General features: G+C 33.3%; 1 protein-coding gene across 1 annotated transcript in view; it reads left to right on the plus strand.

Annotated features, from left to right (window-relative positions):
• The window catches only part of LRRIQ1 (leucine rich repeats and IQ motif containing 1), a 113,582-nt gene that overhangs the window by 65,754 nt on the left and 25,707 nt on the right, over nt 1-22,121 (plus strand). Inside the window, exon 22 of the mRNA XM_040596293.1 lies at nt 4,444-4,545. Coding sequence (XP_040452227.1) covers nt 4,444-4,545 — 102 coding nt within the window. The remainder of the gene's footprint in view (nt 1-4,443; nt 4,546-22,121) is intronic.

The raw sequence follows: 22,121 nt of genomic DNA on the forward strand, positions 1-22,121 counted from the left end.
CTTAAAAAAATTAAGCATCTATGACTCATAACAATCTTATCTTCCTAAAGATGTCTTGGCACAGCAGTACAGAATTTCTTGCTTAACTTTGAATTTCCTTGATTCAGTGGATTTTTTAGTAGCCTCTGAAAGTTAACTTCTTTTTCTTTTAGGGTAGCTGGAAGCCATGTCTTGCTTTCAGCTTCTCTCTCCTAGAGCTGTATTACTTCCTGTTTAACAATTTATTTTCCAAAGGAAAGCTCTCTTGTCAGTGACTGACCGCATCAGATGGTAATTGTTGCTGCCACATAGGTAGGGGGAAAAAAAAAAAAAAAAAGGTAAAAAGCAGCTGGAGTGGGCCTTGACTCCTAGAACCAGAGCACAATGATAAAGATATTTCACAGAGATCAGCAAATATTTTTAGCAGCAGTTTAGAATTTAAGACAGCAACGCAATGCTAATTAAACAAACAAAAAAACAACCCATAACAAAATCCCAACCCACCCCCCTCAAAAGCCACAACTCCAGAACAGATGATCTGACTACACAACATTGATTTGTGGAATTAACAACAGTCAGAATAAAAACCTGGGGGAAATTATTATTCCTTGTTACACATTACATAAATGACCATTTGTCTATATTTTCTTAGTAGCAGAAAGCAAGCTACTTCTGTTGTTGCTGTGTATTCCATGTAGTGGTATAGTCTAGGAACTTCAGCCATGGATGAGTTGGAGTTCTCATTGCTGTTTAACGATGGAACAAAATGTGGTCTTTCTTCAAAATTAATTTACAAATTTAATTATCTTATAGATAAGTATCTGTCACTGTGTGCTACTTTCATTTATCAGCTCTTTAAAGTTGGCACATATATGTTTATGGTTTTCTAATTAGAGATAGTGCACAACAAAAATGAATGACAAATATTAATTCTTCCAGTTTCACATATTATCAAGAAGTTGTTTAACAAATGTGATGCCAGATCAGGCAGTAACTATTCCTTCCATATTGTTTCTATAACATTTCTTGTGTTTGTCCAACTTATCTTCTATATTTGGAGTCAGCCAAGCAATGTGCATTAAATTACCTCCCTGGTTCCTAGATTGCCAGCACAGATCATTGTCTAATAAGCCACATTTAAATGAGTATGCCAGGGTCCAGGAAGATATTTGTATGATTTTGAATTATTGGACTCTTTCACAGTTCTCTGTGTGAAATCTAAAACATTTGATTGCTTGTCATCAAAGCGTACATGCAGTTCATTTCCCTAGCTCGCTCAGAGACTGAAAAGCACTAGTATTATAAAGTAATCTATGTAATATTGCCTACATTTGGGACTAGGTAAAGAAAAGGACTCATTTTTAATAACAAAAGAGCTGTAGGCAATGGTTGAGGTGATCCAGGTAGGTACAAATTCAAGTAGTCTGGCACTGTGTTAAATCCCTGTAGATTATTTAAATTATTTTGCAAAGACTCAAAGATAAGTCTTCTGATAGAAATCTCTTAGAAGAACAATTTCCATCATTTCCCTCTCTTCCCAGTTCATGGACCTTCTTTACTACTGATATCCTTGTGCACAAATAAATCTTTGAAAAATCTAGGTTGGAACTAGTAACTTCATGTGACTTCACCCAAATATCCTTGGTATAGTTTAACTTTGGACTGGATGGAGTTTTCATGGAATTGGGAGGGAGACTGGATTAAGGAAAGATGAAGTTTTTAAGACATTTTGAAACAATTTCAATAGACCCACATAGGCAAAAAGTATGTTATTTAAGGAATTATAGAAATCCTCAATCACATTTTGTCATAAGAGTTTTTAATCAATTTTGTCACTTTGTCTTTGGTCTTCTGTTGATGAGAAACACTGGCTTTGTAACTAGCATAAAGCTAGAAGAAGCTAGAAGTCTTTTTACTAACACTATTAGTTTCCAACAGTGGGTGCTGGAAAAATTGTAATTTTAAAAAATATTATTCTGTAAATTTTTTATCCATGTATAGCACTTGTATGGCTATTTATCTTACAAGTACAGAAAACACAATAATAATTCATACTTAAAATATTTTTATAATTTCTGTTACTTAACATTTCAGAGAGAACTGTTAAAATACAATGTATTACTATCACAAGATATTTTTATCACAAATCTTACTGTGATCTACTCACCCAAATATTTGCTACCATGAAGAACACTAGGTTGCTGCAAATTTATTTTTGACTTGGGAGACATGCCAAAATAGGCATACTTTATGCATCTATGCAAAGTGAAAATACCTACAAATCTGGTAATCCAGTTTGTGAATAAAGTGATCAGAGTAAGTCTAATAATTACCTTTAAAACTAGTGGAGTTAATCATTATTTATTGTACTTCTTGTGTTGTTTCATTGAATTTATACTTTAGTTAGTAAAAGTGGGTTAAAATTCTTTAAATTTGACGTCTGGCTTAATTTGGAAGCTATAATCATCATACAAGATGAGAGGGCTTCTTCTAGATAATTTGAGATAACAAAGTGTAAAGTATTGCCAATTCTGCCTAGGGAAGAAGGCATGGCCTAACTTCCATTTGATTCCTTTGTTAGTCAAGTTTGCTGCTTTATGAGAAATCAACACCATTAAGAACGTTCTGTCATCCAAATGCTGCTGCAGTGTGGGCTGACAAAGAATACCATAACATTCTGATGCGTTTTCTCAACCTGCTCTCTCTTAAAGTATCCACACCCAGTTAGACATCTCTGGGCTTACAAGGCAAAGTTCCAATATGCCTGCATGTCTTGCTTGTGTCAAGAGAGCATTTTCTGAGAAAAAGCGGAGCTCTTCAGATCCCGTTATGTTCCATTAATTTGTAACTGAAGAGTCTACTGCAATTATAGATCTAGTCAAAACCAACTTTATAAATTGCTGTTAAACTTTGTAAAAAATGTTTGAATTTTTGAATTAAAAATAAAATAAATAAAAAAATGATTTAACAGGGCATTCTGATCCTTTATTTCCATAAATAAGGACACACACAAAAAACTACTTACTTTGATGCAGTATTATAGATGCTCATATAAACTCTCAATAAATACCAATAAGGTCATGTAACAAACTCTAAATGAAGCATCAGATGTGAATAGTCATGTAAATGTATTCTGTCTGAATGCTCTTTTGAGTCTTTCCATCTCATATGTTTTACTGCTCTGTCTGTTCTGGCAGTGTCTTACATATTCATTTTTGCTACACTTGTATTCTTTGTGAAAATTTAGATCCTTTCCTTGCTATATCTACTTTCTTGCTAAGTTCTATTGCTGTTCCTCTTGACTTTTATTAGTTTCTACTCTTTTCTGATAGTTTGTAGTCACCTTTGCAGACAAACCACTTCTGGCTTATTGTTCCTCAGATATTCAGGAATTTCTCTGCTTGTGTTATTTTCTTCTTCTTCTAACCATATGAAACACATTCCTTTGATTTTTTCCTTTGGCTTTCTCTTACTCATCTTATGCTCAGTGTCATACCTACAAAACCCTATATACTTTTGCTCATTATTATGTATCTGCTTTTGTTTCTACATTCTTCTCAAGGTTTTTTTTTTTTGGTTGGTTGGTTGGGTTTTTGGGGGGGTTGGGTTTTGGTGTGGGGTTTTGGGTTTTTTTAATAACTGGCTGGTTTGTTCTGCACTGTGCTTAGAATTTTCACGTTCTTCCTAACCCAGTTTCCCTTAAACTCCTACTTTCCTCCTGTGTCAAGCAAACAATTCTTCCTTCGCATAAAAAAAAAAAATGCATCAGAATCACCTTTCCTGACTTCTGTGGTTTGGCAATAGTTTAGCCTTGTTTAATTAAACTTCTTTTTTTTTTCCAGTCTAGGAACATGTTTGTCTAGGTTTATATACAATTCTGTGTTCATTTGCTTCTTTGCAAAGTTTTCAAAATAACAGGAAACTACTCAAGATTTCATAATGTAGTATAAAAAGACTTTTGGAGTATTTTTTATTTCAGTAAAGATGGGACGTGAAAGAAGGTTAGCTTATTATCTCTAAGTTTAGCCTTTAAAAAATAAACTTCCTCCTGTTAATATTTTATAGGTATAAATGACTTGATTTAGCCTGCTGAATAGTTCTGAACCAAAGCTTTTAGAAACAGTGCTTGGTATATATTCTGCTAATATTTCTGCTTTAATTTCAAGCTTTAAAAGCAGGATTTTTTTAATATTTTCTGGAAATATGTGCTTTAGAATTTATTTTTAATTTGGAGATGAGCTAGCTAAAAGATTACTAGTGTTAAAATCCTGCAAAATAGTGACTTTGGTTCTCAGTTGCACGTGTATTTATGTTGCTTTATTTTACAAAGTATAATCCTTTGTGAATATAAAACCTAATTTTAAAGGTATTTTCATTTATTAAGTGGCTAAAAGGTGAAAAACTGCTTGAAGGAATGAATGAGCCAGGTCTGACCTTTGATTTTAACTTGTTCTTGTCATCTAGACCCAGCTGTGTGCCTGGCGTTGTTCAAAAACAATGAAAATAAACATCTCCATGTGAAACCACCAAGGAAGACACAGCCTATATATGCTGGTTACTTTGAAGGTATGAACAAGTATTTTACTTAGCTTTATGCATATAAGCATATATAACTTTTAATGTCTTTTAAGCAAGCCTACTTGAAACGTAAAACAATATGCACAAATAGAAAGCAGGAGTTTAAGGTTTTTATCTGTTCCTGGATATCTCAAGTTACATCAGTGAAACATTTCAATTCATTGGGGAGGGCAGGGGGGATGCTCCTAGACATTAATTTGTAATGAACTAGTGACTAATTTATTTATTTATTTATTATTATTATTAAATCTTCATCATAAAAACCATCAAAGCATGTCACAGAGGTATAAAATACAAAGCACTAGAATAAAATTTTATAAATGAAATATCACTTCAAATTCTTCATCTTATTTTCACTTTTTCTCAAGCTAGCCATTGATTCCTGACAACCGTAATATGTTTTTAAGAAGCTACTTTCACATATATTCCCTAAAACCCCACCATTTGACATTCTTCTCTTCTTGAAGACAAGAAAAGAACCTTCAGCATGTAAATATAAAATTGGCTTTCCAAAAACATTTAAACACTGATGTTGCTGTTTTACTGTTGAAATTCATGTTAAAACTCTCCTTGGTTCAGTAAGGCCAGGTCAATTTAAAATACCCATGATGTTAGAAGCTGAGCATCTCCAGAGGCATTGGTTTTAGACTGTTTTGATTCCTTTTGCAACTCAATAGTGTGCTCAGTAAGTTGTCAGTTGTTGCCTCTGTCTTTTTATCTTTCTCAAAGACACAGCTATACTCTATCTGATTTATTCCCAATCCCACAAAGTAAAATTAAAAATAATAAAACTGTATTAACATTCACTGAATAAGGATAGAAATTAGAACCTGTCTGAGACAGGTGTGCAATCAGAGTATACCCAAACTGCAATTCAGTCAATTAACCTAGCTATATGAAAGTCTGGATTTGCCTCACATTCATAAACCCTGCTCAAATTTGGTTGGAAACAACTCTTGGCGAATTCTGAAGAGGAAAAATGTTTGCATGATTACTTGCCTTGGATCCAAGCATGAATTTACCTAGAATATAGAGTCTGTATGTACTGTGCCTGATTTAGCATTCCCAGTGTCTCACATCTGTTCCTGTGGCATATGCTTATATGCTCAAATGTGACATATGCTGGAGAAGTAGGACATGCAGACTGTCTGCAAAACACTGGGTGCAGTGTGAATGTTCAAAACCATGTTGAAGAGAGGAGTTTGATCCCAGGTTCAGTACCCTAAAGTCAATGTACATTTAGCCTAGCTTTTCTGCCACCAGTTTGTCTGTTCCTGCCTGGAGACATTTCCCTTTGTTTAGGAAAGCCAATGTATGCATTCTAAAGATTACCAAAATTACTTTTTGAATACATGGAGAGAAGGCACCACAGCAGATTAGACATCAAAAGGCAAGCACTGTAGTGGCACTCTTGTTTATCTTTCATTTCAAGGACCATTGTACTCCTTTGGCCAGCTAATAATCTGAGATTCTGTTTTTCAGCAATCTTTTATTGGGTGCTTACATACAATCTGTTGCCTTCAAGAGGACGAGCAATACCCTTTTTCTTAACCAAAATATAAAATTGTCCTTCTACATGAGGCATTGCTACTTCAGATGGTATGGCCAGAAAACACTAGTTGTAAGCTAGAGCCAGAGTGCAGCACAAAGTATTTATTTATGTGTATATGAGATACTGTCAGACAGAACTAAAAGGTTCTAAATTTAGAATTTGGTAACACTTTGCATGTCATCTACTGCAAAGCAAAGCACCTGCAGGATAATTTCAGAGAATTGTGTTATTAGTCATTTCTTCCCTCACTCACAGAAAAGTGTGTTTCCCATTTCCCCTCTCTCACCTTTTGACCATTTCTTCCTCTTTTGCCTGGAATAGATTTCTTTGGGTCTGTTCTGTGATGGGAGTTCTTTCTGTAACAAGAAGGTGGACTGTTTTCACTCTGTACCTATAAATCTTGTGGACACCATATTTTAGGTCAGGAGAGAATGCAGGCCAGTCCATTGCATGGTGGAAATAAGCTTCCTCCATTCAAGGAGGAATTCTGTTAAATAACAGAGTCACTACTTTTTAAACAGGATGTCCTCAGAAGTGAAACAATTAGAGTGGTTTTAGATTTTCAAACTGAACACGTCATGGTAGTGAATATTTAAGAGGTAATCCAGTTAAAATGTGTAAAAAATGTCTTCTATCTTTATTGCGTCTTTAGTTTTTGTTCAAAAATACAAATAAGAAGAAAGAATAACAAAATAAGAGGTATAAAAGACTGAAAAGGAATGAGCTTAATATCTGATGGTTGTGTGTTTATGAGATAAGGGTTATGCTGTGTCATAATTTGCCTTCTCATCTAAGCTACTGCATCATAGTGATAGTGTAGTATCATGCAGCATCTGTAAAGGGATATCTAAACAGAGTGAGGTCGTAGTGTTGATGCAATATTCAACTATTTTCATGTGACAGAAGTTGTGATGAGCTGGCATGCAAAATGCTAATATCTGACTTTGAAAACTTTTGCATAAATTTAATCCCCTGAGACAATTCACATATCTCTAATTTGACATAAACGTTGTAGGAAAATACATTTTCAAAACTTGAGTGACATCATAAATTTTTATTGAATTTTAGAAGAATCATGCTTTACTCACTGATGTTATAAAAATCCCCACAGGGGACCATTATTTCACATTTGTACCGCAATAGCACAGAGAAGTTAGGCAGAGACAAACCCCTTTGTATGACATGCTTCAACAGCACGAGGAAGCATTGTTCTGACAGACAAAACCCAAGCATTTAAAAATACAAGCAACATTTGAAGGCGTGAACTATGGGAATGTAATTAATTGTTTGTTAGTGCATGTGTTTGTTATATATATGTGTATGTGTCAATACATATCTGTACAATATATGTGTATATACGCACACAAATATGTATGCATATACCATGAGTATAAGTAGGTATATGAATTCAATAAGCATAGCAGTTATGCTTTCATAGTTGTATGTTTTGAAAGGAAAGTAAATTATGAACAATTAATCTCTGGTGTAATTTCTAGTATCAAAGTGCATATTGTACTACTAACGCTTTCTCTCTAGATTCTGTTTCAGTTTCTTTAAAATTTATTTAATGCATGTGGTCATTGTATAATACAGTTTCATTAAAACTATTATTTAAATCATATATTGTGACATTAAGTTCAGTAGGTTGTGAAGCCACAGAATATGGAACTATAAATATGTGTTTACTGCTTCTTTTAAGAAGCTATAGCCTGATCAAAAACCTGAAGACAGAGGAAAGCCTGACTTTTGATGTACTTTCACTTCTGATGATTTGCTGGACATTTCCTGGGATTATGTCTATTACACCGCTTTTTTTGATGTGATAGGGTTATGCTTCCACCATAATTGTTGATTTTCAGTTAGTGCTAGTTCATTGACAAAAGAAATATGCCTGTTTACTCTTTTAATGAAAATTCTTGGACATTTTTGTGTTTTGTAGCTGGTGACATTTCAAAGATCTCAAAATTTTGGAAACATTGTAAGAAACACAGATAATTTTTATCATTTCCTATTTTGCAGCAAAGCGTATTTTTAGAAAGCTTTTTAACTGTGTTTCCTCTTGCTGTCTGGAGGCTATTTCAGTTATTGATTTAACGTAAAATAGTCTGACTATTTTGGATAAAGTAGATCAGGAATTGAAGGAAGAATATACCTTTGACTCCTTCTCTTGGGAAATTCCAGTTAGTCCTGGCTGAATTGTGTAACAGAGCATCTCTGCCGGCTGTGGGTCTGTAATTACAGGGTCTGTAATTTCATTTACACAGAGGAAGGATACCTACTTTTCCAACCAACAGCGTGAGTGCTTTGTCCTGGCACAGCAGCTGAAAACTAAAGAATGAGCCCCGAGGCCTAGCACATTGTTTTGCTACAAGCTTTGGGAACAGTGTATATCTTTTGGAGTCCTCTTTAATCCATCTACCTCAACAATTTGGGTGGGTTATCCAAATAATTTCTGTTCAGTGGAATGGGAAACTGGATTCCAATCTGCAGAGCAAGTTGGAAGGATACAGTAGATCAGCTGAAAGTCCAATCAAACTAGTCAAGTACTATTTGGGTATAATTCACTTACTTTCTCAGAATTTCATAGACAGTGCTCTAATTAATTATGTAGATTAAGTGATTTATTGGCACATATAGTACATTTATTTTTAGTCATATCCATATCCAGCAGTGGCACGTCTATACCGTACACTTCAAAGGAGTGGAAACAATACAACTTGACTTTACCCAGGAGTGTGCTCAATGACCACTGCCAGGAAGTTTAACTATATTAAAAATGCATTGGACTATGCTGTCAAGATATGTTTACTGTAGTTTGGGAACCTGTAGTTCTAATTGGCAGTACTGTATTTCCTGTCATTTTATGCTAATCGGTGACTAAAGAAAACGTAATGGGTATAATGTTAAGACAGATTTCACCAATACAAATTTAATAATGAACAGATTATGCTTTCTCGGGTTGCTTTTAATTATGGAAATATTTATTCATTTCTCTTTAAATTGTCAGTAGAAATAACATTTATTTTTCATACTGGAACAAGAGTAAGAGGTAAAATGATCTTGTGATTATGTCATATGACTGGAATATAAATATCAAGGATCCATTTAAAGTCATCTGTTTTCCAGCTTTCTGATAGTTCACAATTATGAAACTTCTTGTAATCTCAAGTGAAAAATATGGCGGAACATTTTTATAGATTATTATTACTAGTGCTAATTAAAAATGTGAACTAGAGACTTTAGAGAGTGGAATTTTAAGGTTACTTTTGAGTTAAATATGTAATCTTATTAAAATATGGTTACATAATAATCAACATAGTTTCTTAGATTTTCTGTATTACGCAGTATGAATACATTGAAGAAAAGGTATATGCAGTAATTAAATAGAATTTATATTGATTCAAATTGCTGATACTTTTAAATATCTGCAAGAGAGTTAATAGAAGGTGTTGAGAGTGGAATGCTAATGTTCATTATTTCTGTGCCTTAAATTGTTTGTTGTTTGTTATTTAAGAGCGTTTAAAAAGACATTGAACTATAGCTAATAATTTGTGTTAGCTAATTTCTAAAAGACAAAACCAGCTTTTTTCAATGGAAAAATATAAATGGCTTCAACTCCCAGGAAGTACATTGTTTGTAAACATCCATTTCTAAATTAAGTCATCTTTTACTGAGCTGTGGTCTGAAAAAATTAATAACCACATTCTAAATCTGGCTTTGCTGCAATTCTACTAGCTGAATTGCCATGTTTACAATACCAATGCAATTATTACATATCTCCCACGCTTTAAATTTGTATGCCACATTAGGGAAGCAGTTTCTGAACCATACAGCACTGAGAAAAATGACAGAATAGTGCATTTCCAGAGAATGTATGATCTGTCCTGAGATGTGATGAAAATGTGTTACAGAAACCTGTAGTGTGGAAGGGGATCTATCTTTTAAACTCAAAATTCTATAGCTTTGTTTCTTATTATATAGTTTGAGCTCACACAACAGAACTCTCGCACTGAAATATTTTCTCATTTTAAGGAATTAATGGCTCTCCACCAGCCCTTTAACATGTAAAATGAGTAGGTTACTTGTGTCCAGTACATCCAAAAAGAGCCAGGATAAAATAAACATAAGGAGTTGGATATCTTGGAAAAAATCTGTCATGGGTTTGGGTTAATCATCTCCAGAAGAAATTCAACTTGATGCCTGAAATGTAAGACTTCTTGGAGAAAGCAGTAAAGCCTGAGGCAGTGTTGATCTGAAGGAGTGCTCTCCATGGGTCAGAGCTGCTCTGCTGGCAGAGTGCAAACCCAGTTCACAACAGCGGTACGCTGAAAAGTTGTAAAAGACTTCAGGGGCCTTACAGTGCACACACTCAAGCTTCGGTTACATAGTTCTAGTGGCCCAGTTTCTTATTATAAAATAAAACTAAAAAATGAAATCTGTGCCTAATTTTCTAGCCTCCTGTCCATCAATGATACTGTAGGATTTTTTCAGCCTTCATGGAATGAAGTAATCCAGGAATTATGGTATATGTTTAAAAATAAATATGTAAACCATCATTTATGTGCATTTATACCATGTACTTCAGTGCCTGAATATTTATAAATGACCTAGACATACAACATTTATTATTAATATTTTTGCTTTTCACAGTCAATTAAAAATGTTTTTTTTTCTATTTGCCTGAAGCTCCTGAACAGAGGTGTTTGCCCTAAGTACTATACAGTAGCTTAATTTTATGAATTCTCACCATGGTTCTAGTCTTCAGGGTTCCTGTATTCATATGTTAAAGGTTTCTGACAGCGTTTCACCTGCCTATGTATTATCTTTTTGTTCCTGTCTCTATTTTGGAGACTGTGGTAATTTGTGGTGGTCTAAGGACTTTATTAGTGCATCAGACGTAAATGAGGTCTCTAAGCTAAGAGTGTATGTGTGTGTTCCAAAAAACTTCCAAAACCTGAATTTTGTACAATGTGTAGGCTGTCACCTGTGCTTTCATGGCATAGTAATTTACCATCTTTAACCTAAAAGGAATTACATGTTTTAAAAAAAAAAAAAAAAGTCTTACTGCTTTTTTGCTAGTAACTATCCAATGATGACTTCAGTGGGAATGACATTTCACCCGAACTGTCATCAGAGGTTAAGTACTATTTTTTCTCATTGTTGAATAAGGTAACACAATAGTTCAGATAATTTTATTTGCACTTACTGAGATTCTACCTCTTTTCTTTCCTTGACATTTTATGGCCAAAAGCTCAGTAGTGTAGACATCTGCATCTCAGCCACTGTATATGTAAAGAAGTTGACTCCACATTCAGAACCACAGCTTTTAATACTGCATAAGGCAGTCATTTTGGATGAATAGATCCCTGAGTACCGAAGCATTTCAAATCCTTTTTCATTTGACCATTCAGTGACCTGATAACTATTTCCTGTCCCTAAGTAAGGTTGTGACCCAGGTCTTAGAGTGCAAAAGAGATAATTTTAGCAACAAGTTAAATCCAAATGGTTTCTTTGGAGGGGGTAAGGGAGAATAGGTTTGGCTAAATTCCTCTAAAATAATGTTACAGCACTTGGATTTAGTACGTCTAGTTAAAGGTAATTGTTGAATTTGTTGCCATCTGTTTGGATGCCTGGGGACTGTAGTCAATAAGGGTTGGTTTGTTTATTTGTTTTGCTTTTTCTGAACAGTATCCAATAGTCTTTTTACACTTCAAAAAACTAATTGCTAATGAAGAGGTTATTAAAAGTGCATTTTGAGATATACCCCAAGCATTTTCCAAAGTGAGTGTTTCAAGCATTAAAATCATATTGCTATACAAATGTTAGTTTCATATAGGCCACAGAAATTGTATAGTCTGCGTCATGAATGTTGCATTGCACAAATGCTTAGCTGTGGACAAGGGATAGAATGTATTCTTAGAAATATTTTATAGGTACAAAACTTATTTCAGTTGGACAACATGACATGTTTTAAATGTACAGTGAAAGAAATGTTTCCTGTAGCTATAAATTTTAGTAGTACTACCTATGCATATTTTAAGTACTTTCAGAGGTGAATTAAAGGAAGGCCTTCACCCCAGAGCTTTTCATTGATTGATTTATGTTTTTTATACAGGAATTCATTTTCTCCTATTCTGTAATGAGAAATGTGGTGTTATGGAGAATTAATAGTGTTAATGAGGCTAGAGATCTACAGTATTACAAAAAAGCCATTTTCATGTATTTAATATGAAACACACATTTAAGTCTCTTTCTTTTTTATAAATAATATTGTAATTCGTATACATTATATATTTGCATAGTGTGCAACATTTTTCAAGCAAAACATTAAAACGACTTCAAAATTGAAATCTAGGTATTAAAAATTCTATGCTGTTCAATACTAACCCTTATAGCAAAGTTCTATAACTTTTAGAAATTTCATAGAATCTATAAAATGGTATGTGTGGTAGACAATGATATTACAATGAACTGCAAGTAAATCAAATATTTTAGTGAAGATGTTCAATCATGCAGTGATATCTATGTAACTTTTATACTGTTATTTCTATAATGTACATCTTCCAACTTCATAACTTCACAGTTCAATTCTTATCACCTGCAATATGAAAACATGTTAGCAGTTGTTTGAAATTTGTAGGTTTGTGCTGTTTTGATGTATGCACTGCAGATATTTTATGTGGCTTACACATATTAAAAAGGCAGAAATACTGATTTTTCCACTTTTATATATATATATCTGTATTTACATAGGTATTTTTTCTCGTATTCCTAAGAAAGACTGCTTACAGATATAATATTTTTGAATAAAATTTTATTTACACGACATTCTAGAATAGTTCATCTTTTGCAGGTTTCTTGTCCGGTTAGCTAATCCAACATGGTTATAATTTCAGTAATTACTGTATTTTTAGAATCTTGTAGATAACTCAGTCCAGGTAATGAGATAACAAAATCCATGTAGCTACACAAAATAACTTAATTTCTCTTTCACAATCATCATTAAACAAGCAAATTATGAATAATTTTAATTTTTTGAATGGTTTCTAAATGCAGATTGAGTATCAGGCTGACTAAAAAATTGACTGTGGAGTCATTTTGCTAAAGCACTTGTATGCTTTTTGTTTTCTAATAAGAAGCAAGCTCAGCAGTTTTCAGTTTATGAAGAGATCAGGATAGAATTTAACTTTTAAGAAGGATGAATTTAAACACTACTGTGTACTTCAAAGTTAAATTTACTGACAATATGCTTTATTAGCTGAAGTATATTTGGTAATTGAGAAATTAGTAGTGAATGTAAAAAGAAAAGAAGCTATGTGCTGCTGAGGCAGAAAGTTCTGATTTAACCTACCAATGACCTGGCTTTGTTTGTTCAGATGACAGTTCTAAAAGTGTGCAGAGAATATTCCCTTTTAATACAGTTATTTGCCGCAAGCCGTGACCTCACTGCCTGTCAGGGAGCAGGTCTGAATTGGCCCTTTCTCTGATATCGTGACATTGCTTCTGTTGCCTCGATTGTGACCCCTGATTGCATGATACCCCTGAGAGTTCAATTTAATAAGCGTGACTCCTGACTCTTAGCCAGGTCTGCCTTCTTAGTTTTTGTCGGACTCTACTTGTAGTCTGGTCTGCATATGCTAAAAACACTGCATAGGCTGTCATCATTCTATGTGAGTTGTGTGCACTGTATTCAAAATTCTCTTTCAAACATCTTTCATTTATTGCAAATGGAAATATTTATGAAAGCTTACTTGGAATAAATTTTAAAATTTGCTTCTTCCACAGTTATAGCTGCTTGGGATTTTTGGTTTTTATACCTTTGTACAAATAGTATTATTTCAGTATATTACTAAGCATGCTGTTATCCATGCATCATACTAATCCCTTTGAAATTTATTTCCCCTGTGCAAGTGTTACATATTTCTATGACTTCCCATCAACAATATGTTCATTATGGAAATACTAGGGGCAAATCCCCTTTTTTCATTGCATAATTAATATAGTTGCACAAGGAAATAGTACTGATGAGCACCCAGAGCACTGTGAGATGTAATTATTCAGGATTAGTCAGGTGAAAGCTGAAGAATCTGGAAACCAGGAGAAGGTGAGTAGAATTAAGACTTTTAAATATAATTGAAAATTAGATATCTTGGTTTTTGTTATTATTTTGCTACTTCATTGCATTCTTTTCTCCTGTTTTCTTCCTCTTCTAGCCAGAATCCTGAAGGAAAGGCTATTCAGAGACCTGGCTGCCTTGAGGGTGATGGTACTATTCAGGCATTTCTCCAGTTTTAGTGTCCATTGATGCATTCACTGAACCAAAATATGGAGAAGTTCAAAGATCTGAGAGTTTCAAGAACTGTGGTACAAGTTACAGACAAGTTTCTGTATTGATTACATACATATTTTGTATTCTCATTGCAGATGTACACTTTTTTCTATCCTCTGTTATCAGTACCTCTAACATACTGCTTCTATTCAATGTATTTAGATTTACAGAAAAGTAGAAAGTTCTTGCCGAACAAAATAATGCTTTGTGCTTACTTTTGTAGTTACATTAAAAAAATTTCTGTAAATATTTCCATTGAATATTTCAATATTTCTCTTAACTGTTTTAAAGAATTCTGTTCACCTTTTCACTTAGATTACTTTGTGATAAAATTGTTATATCTTCTATGAAAAGGAAACTATATTAGAATCTTGCTTGTAAAACAAGTTTGATGCAAGGCAAAAAGCACGTATTTTCTTGTTACATTAAAACTTGACCATGAAATGCTCTTCATTCTTCTTCATGACAGTGACTGTTACAGTGGAGGTAAAATCTTTGGCCAGTTATATATTTTTCTTTCTTTTTTTTTTTTTTTTTTTTTTTTTTTTTAGCAAATTCCCATGTGAGATAATACAATTTTAATAGCCTAATTTAGTCTATAATGTTGTAAAACTCATAATATAATCTTCTGTTCCCTTCTTCTGGAGTAAATAGTATAAGACTAACTACTGAAGTTATTTAGTCTCAAGTGGGAGTTTGCTTACCTAATTGGAGTTTATGGGGTTTCACTCCTTTCTGGATCAGACCTTAATGCTCTGTAAGTTCCTGTGCTATTTGCTGGATCTTAGATAATTGGCTGCAAAGGTAGGGATGGACAACTGTTTTGCCTGTTGTTAGGCAACAGATAAAATAGATTATACTTTTAAGTTAGTTATGGCTGTCTTGAAAGTTATTGCAAATGTAAACAGAATACACATGAAGAAAACTCACCTATTCAGAGTCATCATGGTATTTAACTTATTCCCTCCTTTCCAAAAAAATTTTATATATATGTACATAGAAATATATATGTCAGTGAGTTGCAGAGTTTGATACCAAGTTTAGCTAGTAAGTTTAGTGAAAAAGAAACTAATTTAAACACACCTACTTTAAGAATAAAATATTTACTGTCAAGCTTAAGGAAGATTAAATTATGTTCAGTAGTAGAACTAGGTTTTTTGTTTTGTTCATTTTCTCATTAGAAAAAAAATTAAATAAAGGTCTAAAAAAATTCTATAAAAGAACAGGATGAATCAGGGCTAATTTATTCCTTTTTCAACTCTGATTTCTTCATTCAGTGAGGTAAATCATTCAAAACTGCTCTGCATGGATAGAAAATAAAACCCACAAGACCTGTGCCATTGTAACTATAACTGATCCAAAATCAAAATAATTAAAGCAGTTCAATTCCCATGGGGCTGAATACTCTTGAATAAGTGTTGGTTTCTCTAAAATTATATACTGTGTTTCAATTATTGCATTTTTCATGTGTTTACAAGCTGAAAATTTCTATCCAATTAATCAAGAAATATATAAAAATACTAAGTTCTTTGAGCCATATGAATTAAGAATTAACCTGGGGCAACATAACAAATTGTGGTTTTGTTTTGCTTTTTTTACATGTCCTTCTTTAAAATGGAATTTCCTTTTTTTTTTTTTAATAGATCCATAAGACACTGGAATTTCGTATTGTTTATTTTCTTCCATGATGTATCAGCCAATTAAGTATAACTTAATAAGAAGAATTAGTACTTTTATGTCTATATTTATTTATAGTCACTTATAAGTTTAGTATTTATGGTTATTTTTAAGCTATATGTAAGAATTGTACACACTTGGGGATTAACTCACTTTAGATGTAGAGTCTTAAGAAAAAAAGAACCATTTCTATCTGAGACTTTTTTCCCATTTAATTCAATGAACATTAAATCAAGCCTTGTTTATACAATGTTTGGCATAATGACAGGCCTGATCTTCAGTGGTACCTCTGGGTTTTACTATAAAGTAAATTCAACAGCAGCCTTGCACTTAGTCTGTGTAGACTTTGTGTGTATATTTGACAATGTAGGGTAGTTCTGCTGTTATGCATTACAGCACTGACAAAGCTGTGAATTATTGTCGCAGTACATTCATCAAGTACCAACAGGTATTTCAAGTCAACATCAGAAAGTAAGTCAGAAATAGTTTCACCCACACAAAATAAAACTTTTAAATTTAAAATGTTATATATACATAATAGATACAATATATAACCACCTCATAGGTATTCATAACTGAACTACAAATTGACATTGATACAATAATTTCATTATTTCACTCTCATTAATAAGTACCACTCACATATGGTACTTGTGTACATCACATGTTGACGAACATGAGTTCATAAAAAAAAAAAAGTCTTATATTATTTAGATAACTATCTAGGAAAAATGTTTATTTTCAAGGGTAAACATAATAAAGACTTTTTAAAATGTACATTCCCAAGGTATGAGATAGAATTACCTATTTTAATTACTTGTTCATAAAAATTATGAGACAATTATTAATGTGGTGTAAGTCAGCTTCATTGACTAACTTCATGCTGCTCCTGAGTAATGACTTTTTAATTGTATTTTTATATTTGGCACATGTATCTTCTTGTCATATAGAAACCTAAAATTTTTATTTTGAACAAATTTTTGTTGGGTTTGGATTTTTTTGTTCCTTTCTTGTACTTTTAAGTCCTTCAATACAAACAAAACCTACCTTAATGGTTGTCACACTCAATGAAATTTGCTACATTTTGTATTTTTTACCCTCTTGATAGGGGACAACATAGTAGTTAGACTTTCTTCATTCTTACAAAATGTTCCTTTGTATTATTTTTTTTTGAGAATTCCTTTGGAAGATCTGACGACTTAAATAATTTTGGTTGGTTTATTGATTTAGAGAAAGGTATTCCTCTGTCCTCCATATGAAGTGATAATTTTTTCTTGTTTGGGAATGCTGTTTCATTACTGAGCAACTAAACACTTTTGTTCAAGCTTCTTGTCAGTTAATCTCAAGAACAGGGAATGTATAGAAATAAAATCTATCAAAATATTCTGTAATTTTTTTTTGTTATGCACCCATTAATTTTCTCCTGAGCAATATAAAATCCATTCCTCTTTTCAGTAGAGAACGTCCATCATTAGGGAGTTTATTATTTCCCAAAGATTATGAGAAAAACTACAGTTAGGGTCTGTACTAAGCAGGTTTGGGGGATGAGAAAGAAATCATGTGAGAGTGTAGGTGGTAATAAAAAACTAAATGGGCTCAGTCTACATCCATCTTATGTATTCCTTACATTTACTAATGGATAACTAAGCATAGAAATGCTGAACACAGCATTTCAAAATATTTTTTTACTCTTCCTTGGTTTCTTTGGTTCTTCAAGGGCCTTGACTATCCAAAGATCTCTGGGTAACTCTTGGCTGTACTCCAAAATTTACTTCGCAGCAGCACTGTTGAAATTTGTCTGTGCCAAGTGACTGAAGCAGGTAGTATATAGACTACAAAACACCCTGTTCATAGAAAACTATACAAAAGAATACTCTCAAAGTACAGCATGGTGCTGTAAGGTTTTTTATGTGCCTTTTGAACTTGTAAATGCCTGAGTGGATCTTGAGGAGTGTTGATTGCAGGAAGGAGTAGTTTACATCAGGAACTCTCTGTGTGCTTTTGGGTAGAATATCATCCCTGTACTTTCTCCTTTGTAGAGTGGGGTTTGGGTTTGTGGTATTTTTGTTTGTTTTTTAAGAAAGAACCAACCTAGTTTTTCAAACATGAAGCTGTTTAGTGTTGTTTCCCAACCTATACATAAAACAAGTCTGCCCTTGGGTGGCTGGACTGAGAAATGTTAGTTGTAATGCAACTTTCATCTTTTCAAGTTTTGGGAACCTGAGGAAACTCAATTTTCAATTTGTGTGATACTCAATTCTTCTGTATATATACTCTTAATCATATCTGTTGTCTCTTGTTTTACATTTATTCCTGAGTAAAATACACTCTATCTTCACTTTCACAGCAGCATTAATCCAATATGAACATTTCTTACTATCCTAATAGCAATGCTGTTTCTTATACTATTACCACAATGTAAAAGTTCTATGTACTGGGGCTGAAGAGTCTGATGCTTGGATAAAAATACCCAGAGCAGCTGATATATTTCAGCTGAATGGAGTCTGTGACTATGTAGCATTTAATCAGAATTTTAATAAATGCAAAATCATAGACTCAGTCACCAGAGCTTGGTATTTGCATTTCCAAACTTGGGAGGTTTCAGAGAAATTAGAATCTCAAGATCTCCAAATGTTTGTGCAGTTCATTCTCTTGCTTTTTCTTCTACTTTTCTTCTGATTTTATATGGTGAAAAATCGACATGGGCTTTGTCATTTACTGAGGTAAATAGCCATAACTCTGTTTAATTCCAGTGCTAAATGACTGCTGTAGCATTCTGAAGAAATAAATCAATTTTTCTGATTATTTCCTTGATATGAATGTGTTTGAACAGTAGTCTACTTAAGTCTAAGTTTAATGGTTTAAATAGTACAAAATTAACCAGTGTAATCAAATGGCAGAATATTGTTCTGTTTTCTGGATATTTTTTTTTAAGATACAAATCTTTATTTGGTGGACAAGGGAATCTCATATAATTTAATAGAGACTGTGGATCTGTGTTAAACCAGTGTGCAATTGTTCCTTTATTTTTTCTTCCCACCTCTGTGACTTATTTTTAATTGACCCAAGCAACCCATTCTTGCATTATTATTATTAGCCCTCCACTATTCAATCCCTATGTCTTCCTTCAAATAGATCTTCAAGTTCTTATTCCAAAATTCACTGCCTGAATCAGATCAGAACAGTCATAAATTAGCAAAAAAATGAAATCAGCAATTGCCTATGTTCACACCTCAGGCGAAATATTTCTTTAGGTTTATAGATAACTCAGGTATTATATGTCTTAGGAAATATCATGATATGAAAATGATATTGTTATGAAGGAGGTTATATAAGATAATTGAGAAATTGTGTTTAACATAATTGGAGGAGTACAGAAAGTGGTGACAGCCCAAAAAAGTTGTGGAAGTTGGATAAATTGGAAGAAACAATGTTTAATGCTGCCTTGAAGTCAGTGCCAGGAAAGTGAAGCTTATGAAGCCATTCAAAGGGAAACATACCATGTTCACAAGAGTAAAAGACACAAGAAATTTAGTATGGAGTAATAGTTTGCAATATGTTTGTGTGATCAGAGGGCTGCAATGAAAGAAAATAAATAATCAGGACACACTGGGAGAACATCATCACTAATGTGATATGAATAGAGAGAAATAACTTTAAATGAGGTTTCTTGAAAGTACACCATTGAAGATTAAGTAAGACATGGCTTTGCCTCAATGTGGGGAAAGGAACAAACTGAGCATGAACAGTAAGCTAGGGATAAATACTAAGTACTACTGATAACTAGTAGTAGTGGTGTATTCTGCAGAGGCAAGACAGAATAAGTGGCAAAATAGAAAATAATGTTTGGGAAGACCCAAGTATGAAATCCTGTTTTCCTTGAATTCAGAAACTGAAATTTGTACAGTTTCAGTGGTTTAGGAGCATCAATGAAAGGTCTCAGCTTCTGCATAACTTAATAGTAAGATACCAAAGAGAGAACTCAGAAGGCATGGGCTGAAATATGATAACCACTGAAGCAGAATTAACTAAGTAGGTGAAGCTTTGTTACTGGTTGTTAATCACCCAGAAATAGAGCCCAGTGTGAAAGACAGCAAAAAACAGGAATGAAAACAGGGAAGAAAAGGACAGCCAAAATAAAGACTATGGTCTTAACTGACGGTGTGATCAATACCTAGATTCAGTGAAGGAAGAATGATGTCAGGATGAAGCCAAGAATAGCCATGTGGTAAAAAAGAGATGATTACAATGGCAGATGAAGAGATTAGAGGAGGTTTACAGATGGAATAGTAACATAGTAGACCTCATTTATAGTCTGAAATAAAAAGAATCTGAAATATCTCGTTAAAAAAAAGAAAAAGTACAAGCTTTAGAAAAAATACTCAGAAATGTTTTATTTCTCCTTTCACTATTTGCTTTTATAATTTTGGAGATGTGCTCTTGTGGGTTGATCAGCACTCCCGTGTTCAAAACTCCTTGTGATGTAAGTGATAAAGCATTTTTAAGCATCAAGAAATTTTGTACATAGTAACCTGATGTGGTAGTCTCGTGAAAAAATTCTATTTCATCTTTTATTCAGTTGTGGGCTCACTCAGACACCGCTGTATTTTTATTTCATTCATTCTGATCCTAGAGATGGAAGTTGATTTAGTCAAAAGTTACTCAGATGAAAAAGTAACACCTAGAATTAACTAACTTGTACAGTATAGCTCTCACAAACAAGTTTCTGTGTTTGTAAGGTAGAAATATGTTTTGTTATCTGAAAATTCCAGACCCGAGTTGTAGGTAAACAAACATTATCTGGAGATACTATAATTTTAGGTGAAAAGAACTCTGTATCAAATAATGCCACACGATACTACCAACTGTCTGAAAGTCTTATATATATTGCTAATATAAATGTGTTCACTGAATACCTGTGAGCTAAAGACCACTATTCTTTTTCCAAACCCAGTATTTGGGGCATGTAGTGATTGCTGTGTAATGCTTAGCTGTATTTAGTGACTTCTGACAAGTAAGCTTCTGACAAATGTGTCAAGCTTTTTGTGGAAGAGAAGAAATTCTTCTGATTTCTTTTACATTCTACTGGAAGTTTCTGGGTTGAGGTGGGGGTGGAGGTGGGGGAGCTGTGGTTTTTCTATCGTTATTTTCCTGTCTGTTTCCAATTTTTCAGTTTTCTTGCCATGATACCAGTATTATTACTAATATTGTTGTTCTTTCTGTTCTGCAAGTATTATACAGATTGTGACAGAAATGATTTTGTTTTGTTTTTGACTAATGTATGGAGAAAAGATAAAAAGTTGGATTTTAGTTTTAGGATTTCAAAATTATTTATTAATGTGTATTTATAACATTACTATAGAAGACATAAAGGCAATTAAAAAATCGTCGCAGGATATCTATATTTTTAATTTTCATTAAGTATAATATTTCTATAGCATTTGTACACTCATACACACTCACATGCACATGCCCTCCTAATATATATTGCTGATCAGTAATGTATACCAGAATACTGACAGATAAGAAAAATTTCAATGTATTAATAGCACAGACATTAATTTTGTATCCAAGCTCAGCTACTTAATTCCTGTATTAAGAGCACCATTTCCACAATACATATTGAGAAAATTAACTCTGGTCACAGATTTTTTATATTAAGGGTGGAAAACTTAGAATGCTGAAGAAATTCCAAGCCTTTCTTTCACATTGTAGATCTTAGTTTTCTTAGTCTCTTTCTTTATTTGTATTCTACTCTGTATGAAGCAAGTTTTGAAGTGAATTAAATCACCCTCTAAACACAGAATTTAACTTTGAAAGGTTGGATACAATGCAGACTTCTCTACACATTTCTCTGTTTCAAGAAACATGATATATTAGTTAGACCTTTTATCTTCCCATCAACAAATAGATCTGGAAAAAAAAAACCCGCTGTGTTGAATCAGGTTGAATCAGCATCCTCTTGCATATAAATTGACAGAGCTGAGTAGCTAACTGGGATTTACA

The sequence above is a fragment of the Falco naumanni genome, chromosome 5 (assembly GCF_017639655.2).
Source record: "Falco naumanni isolate bFalNau1 chromosome 5, bFalNau1.pat, whole genome shotgun sequence".
NCBI classification, from domain to species: Eukaryota; Metazoa; Chordata; class Aves; order Falconiformes; family Falconidae; genus Falco; species Falco naumanni.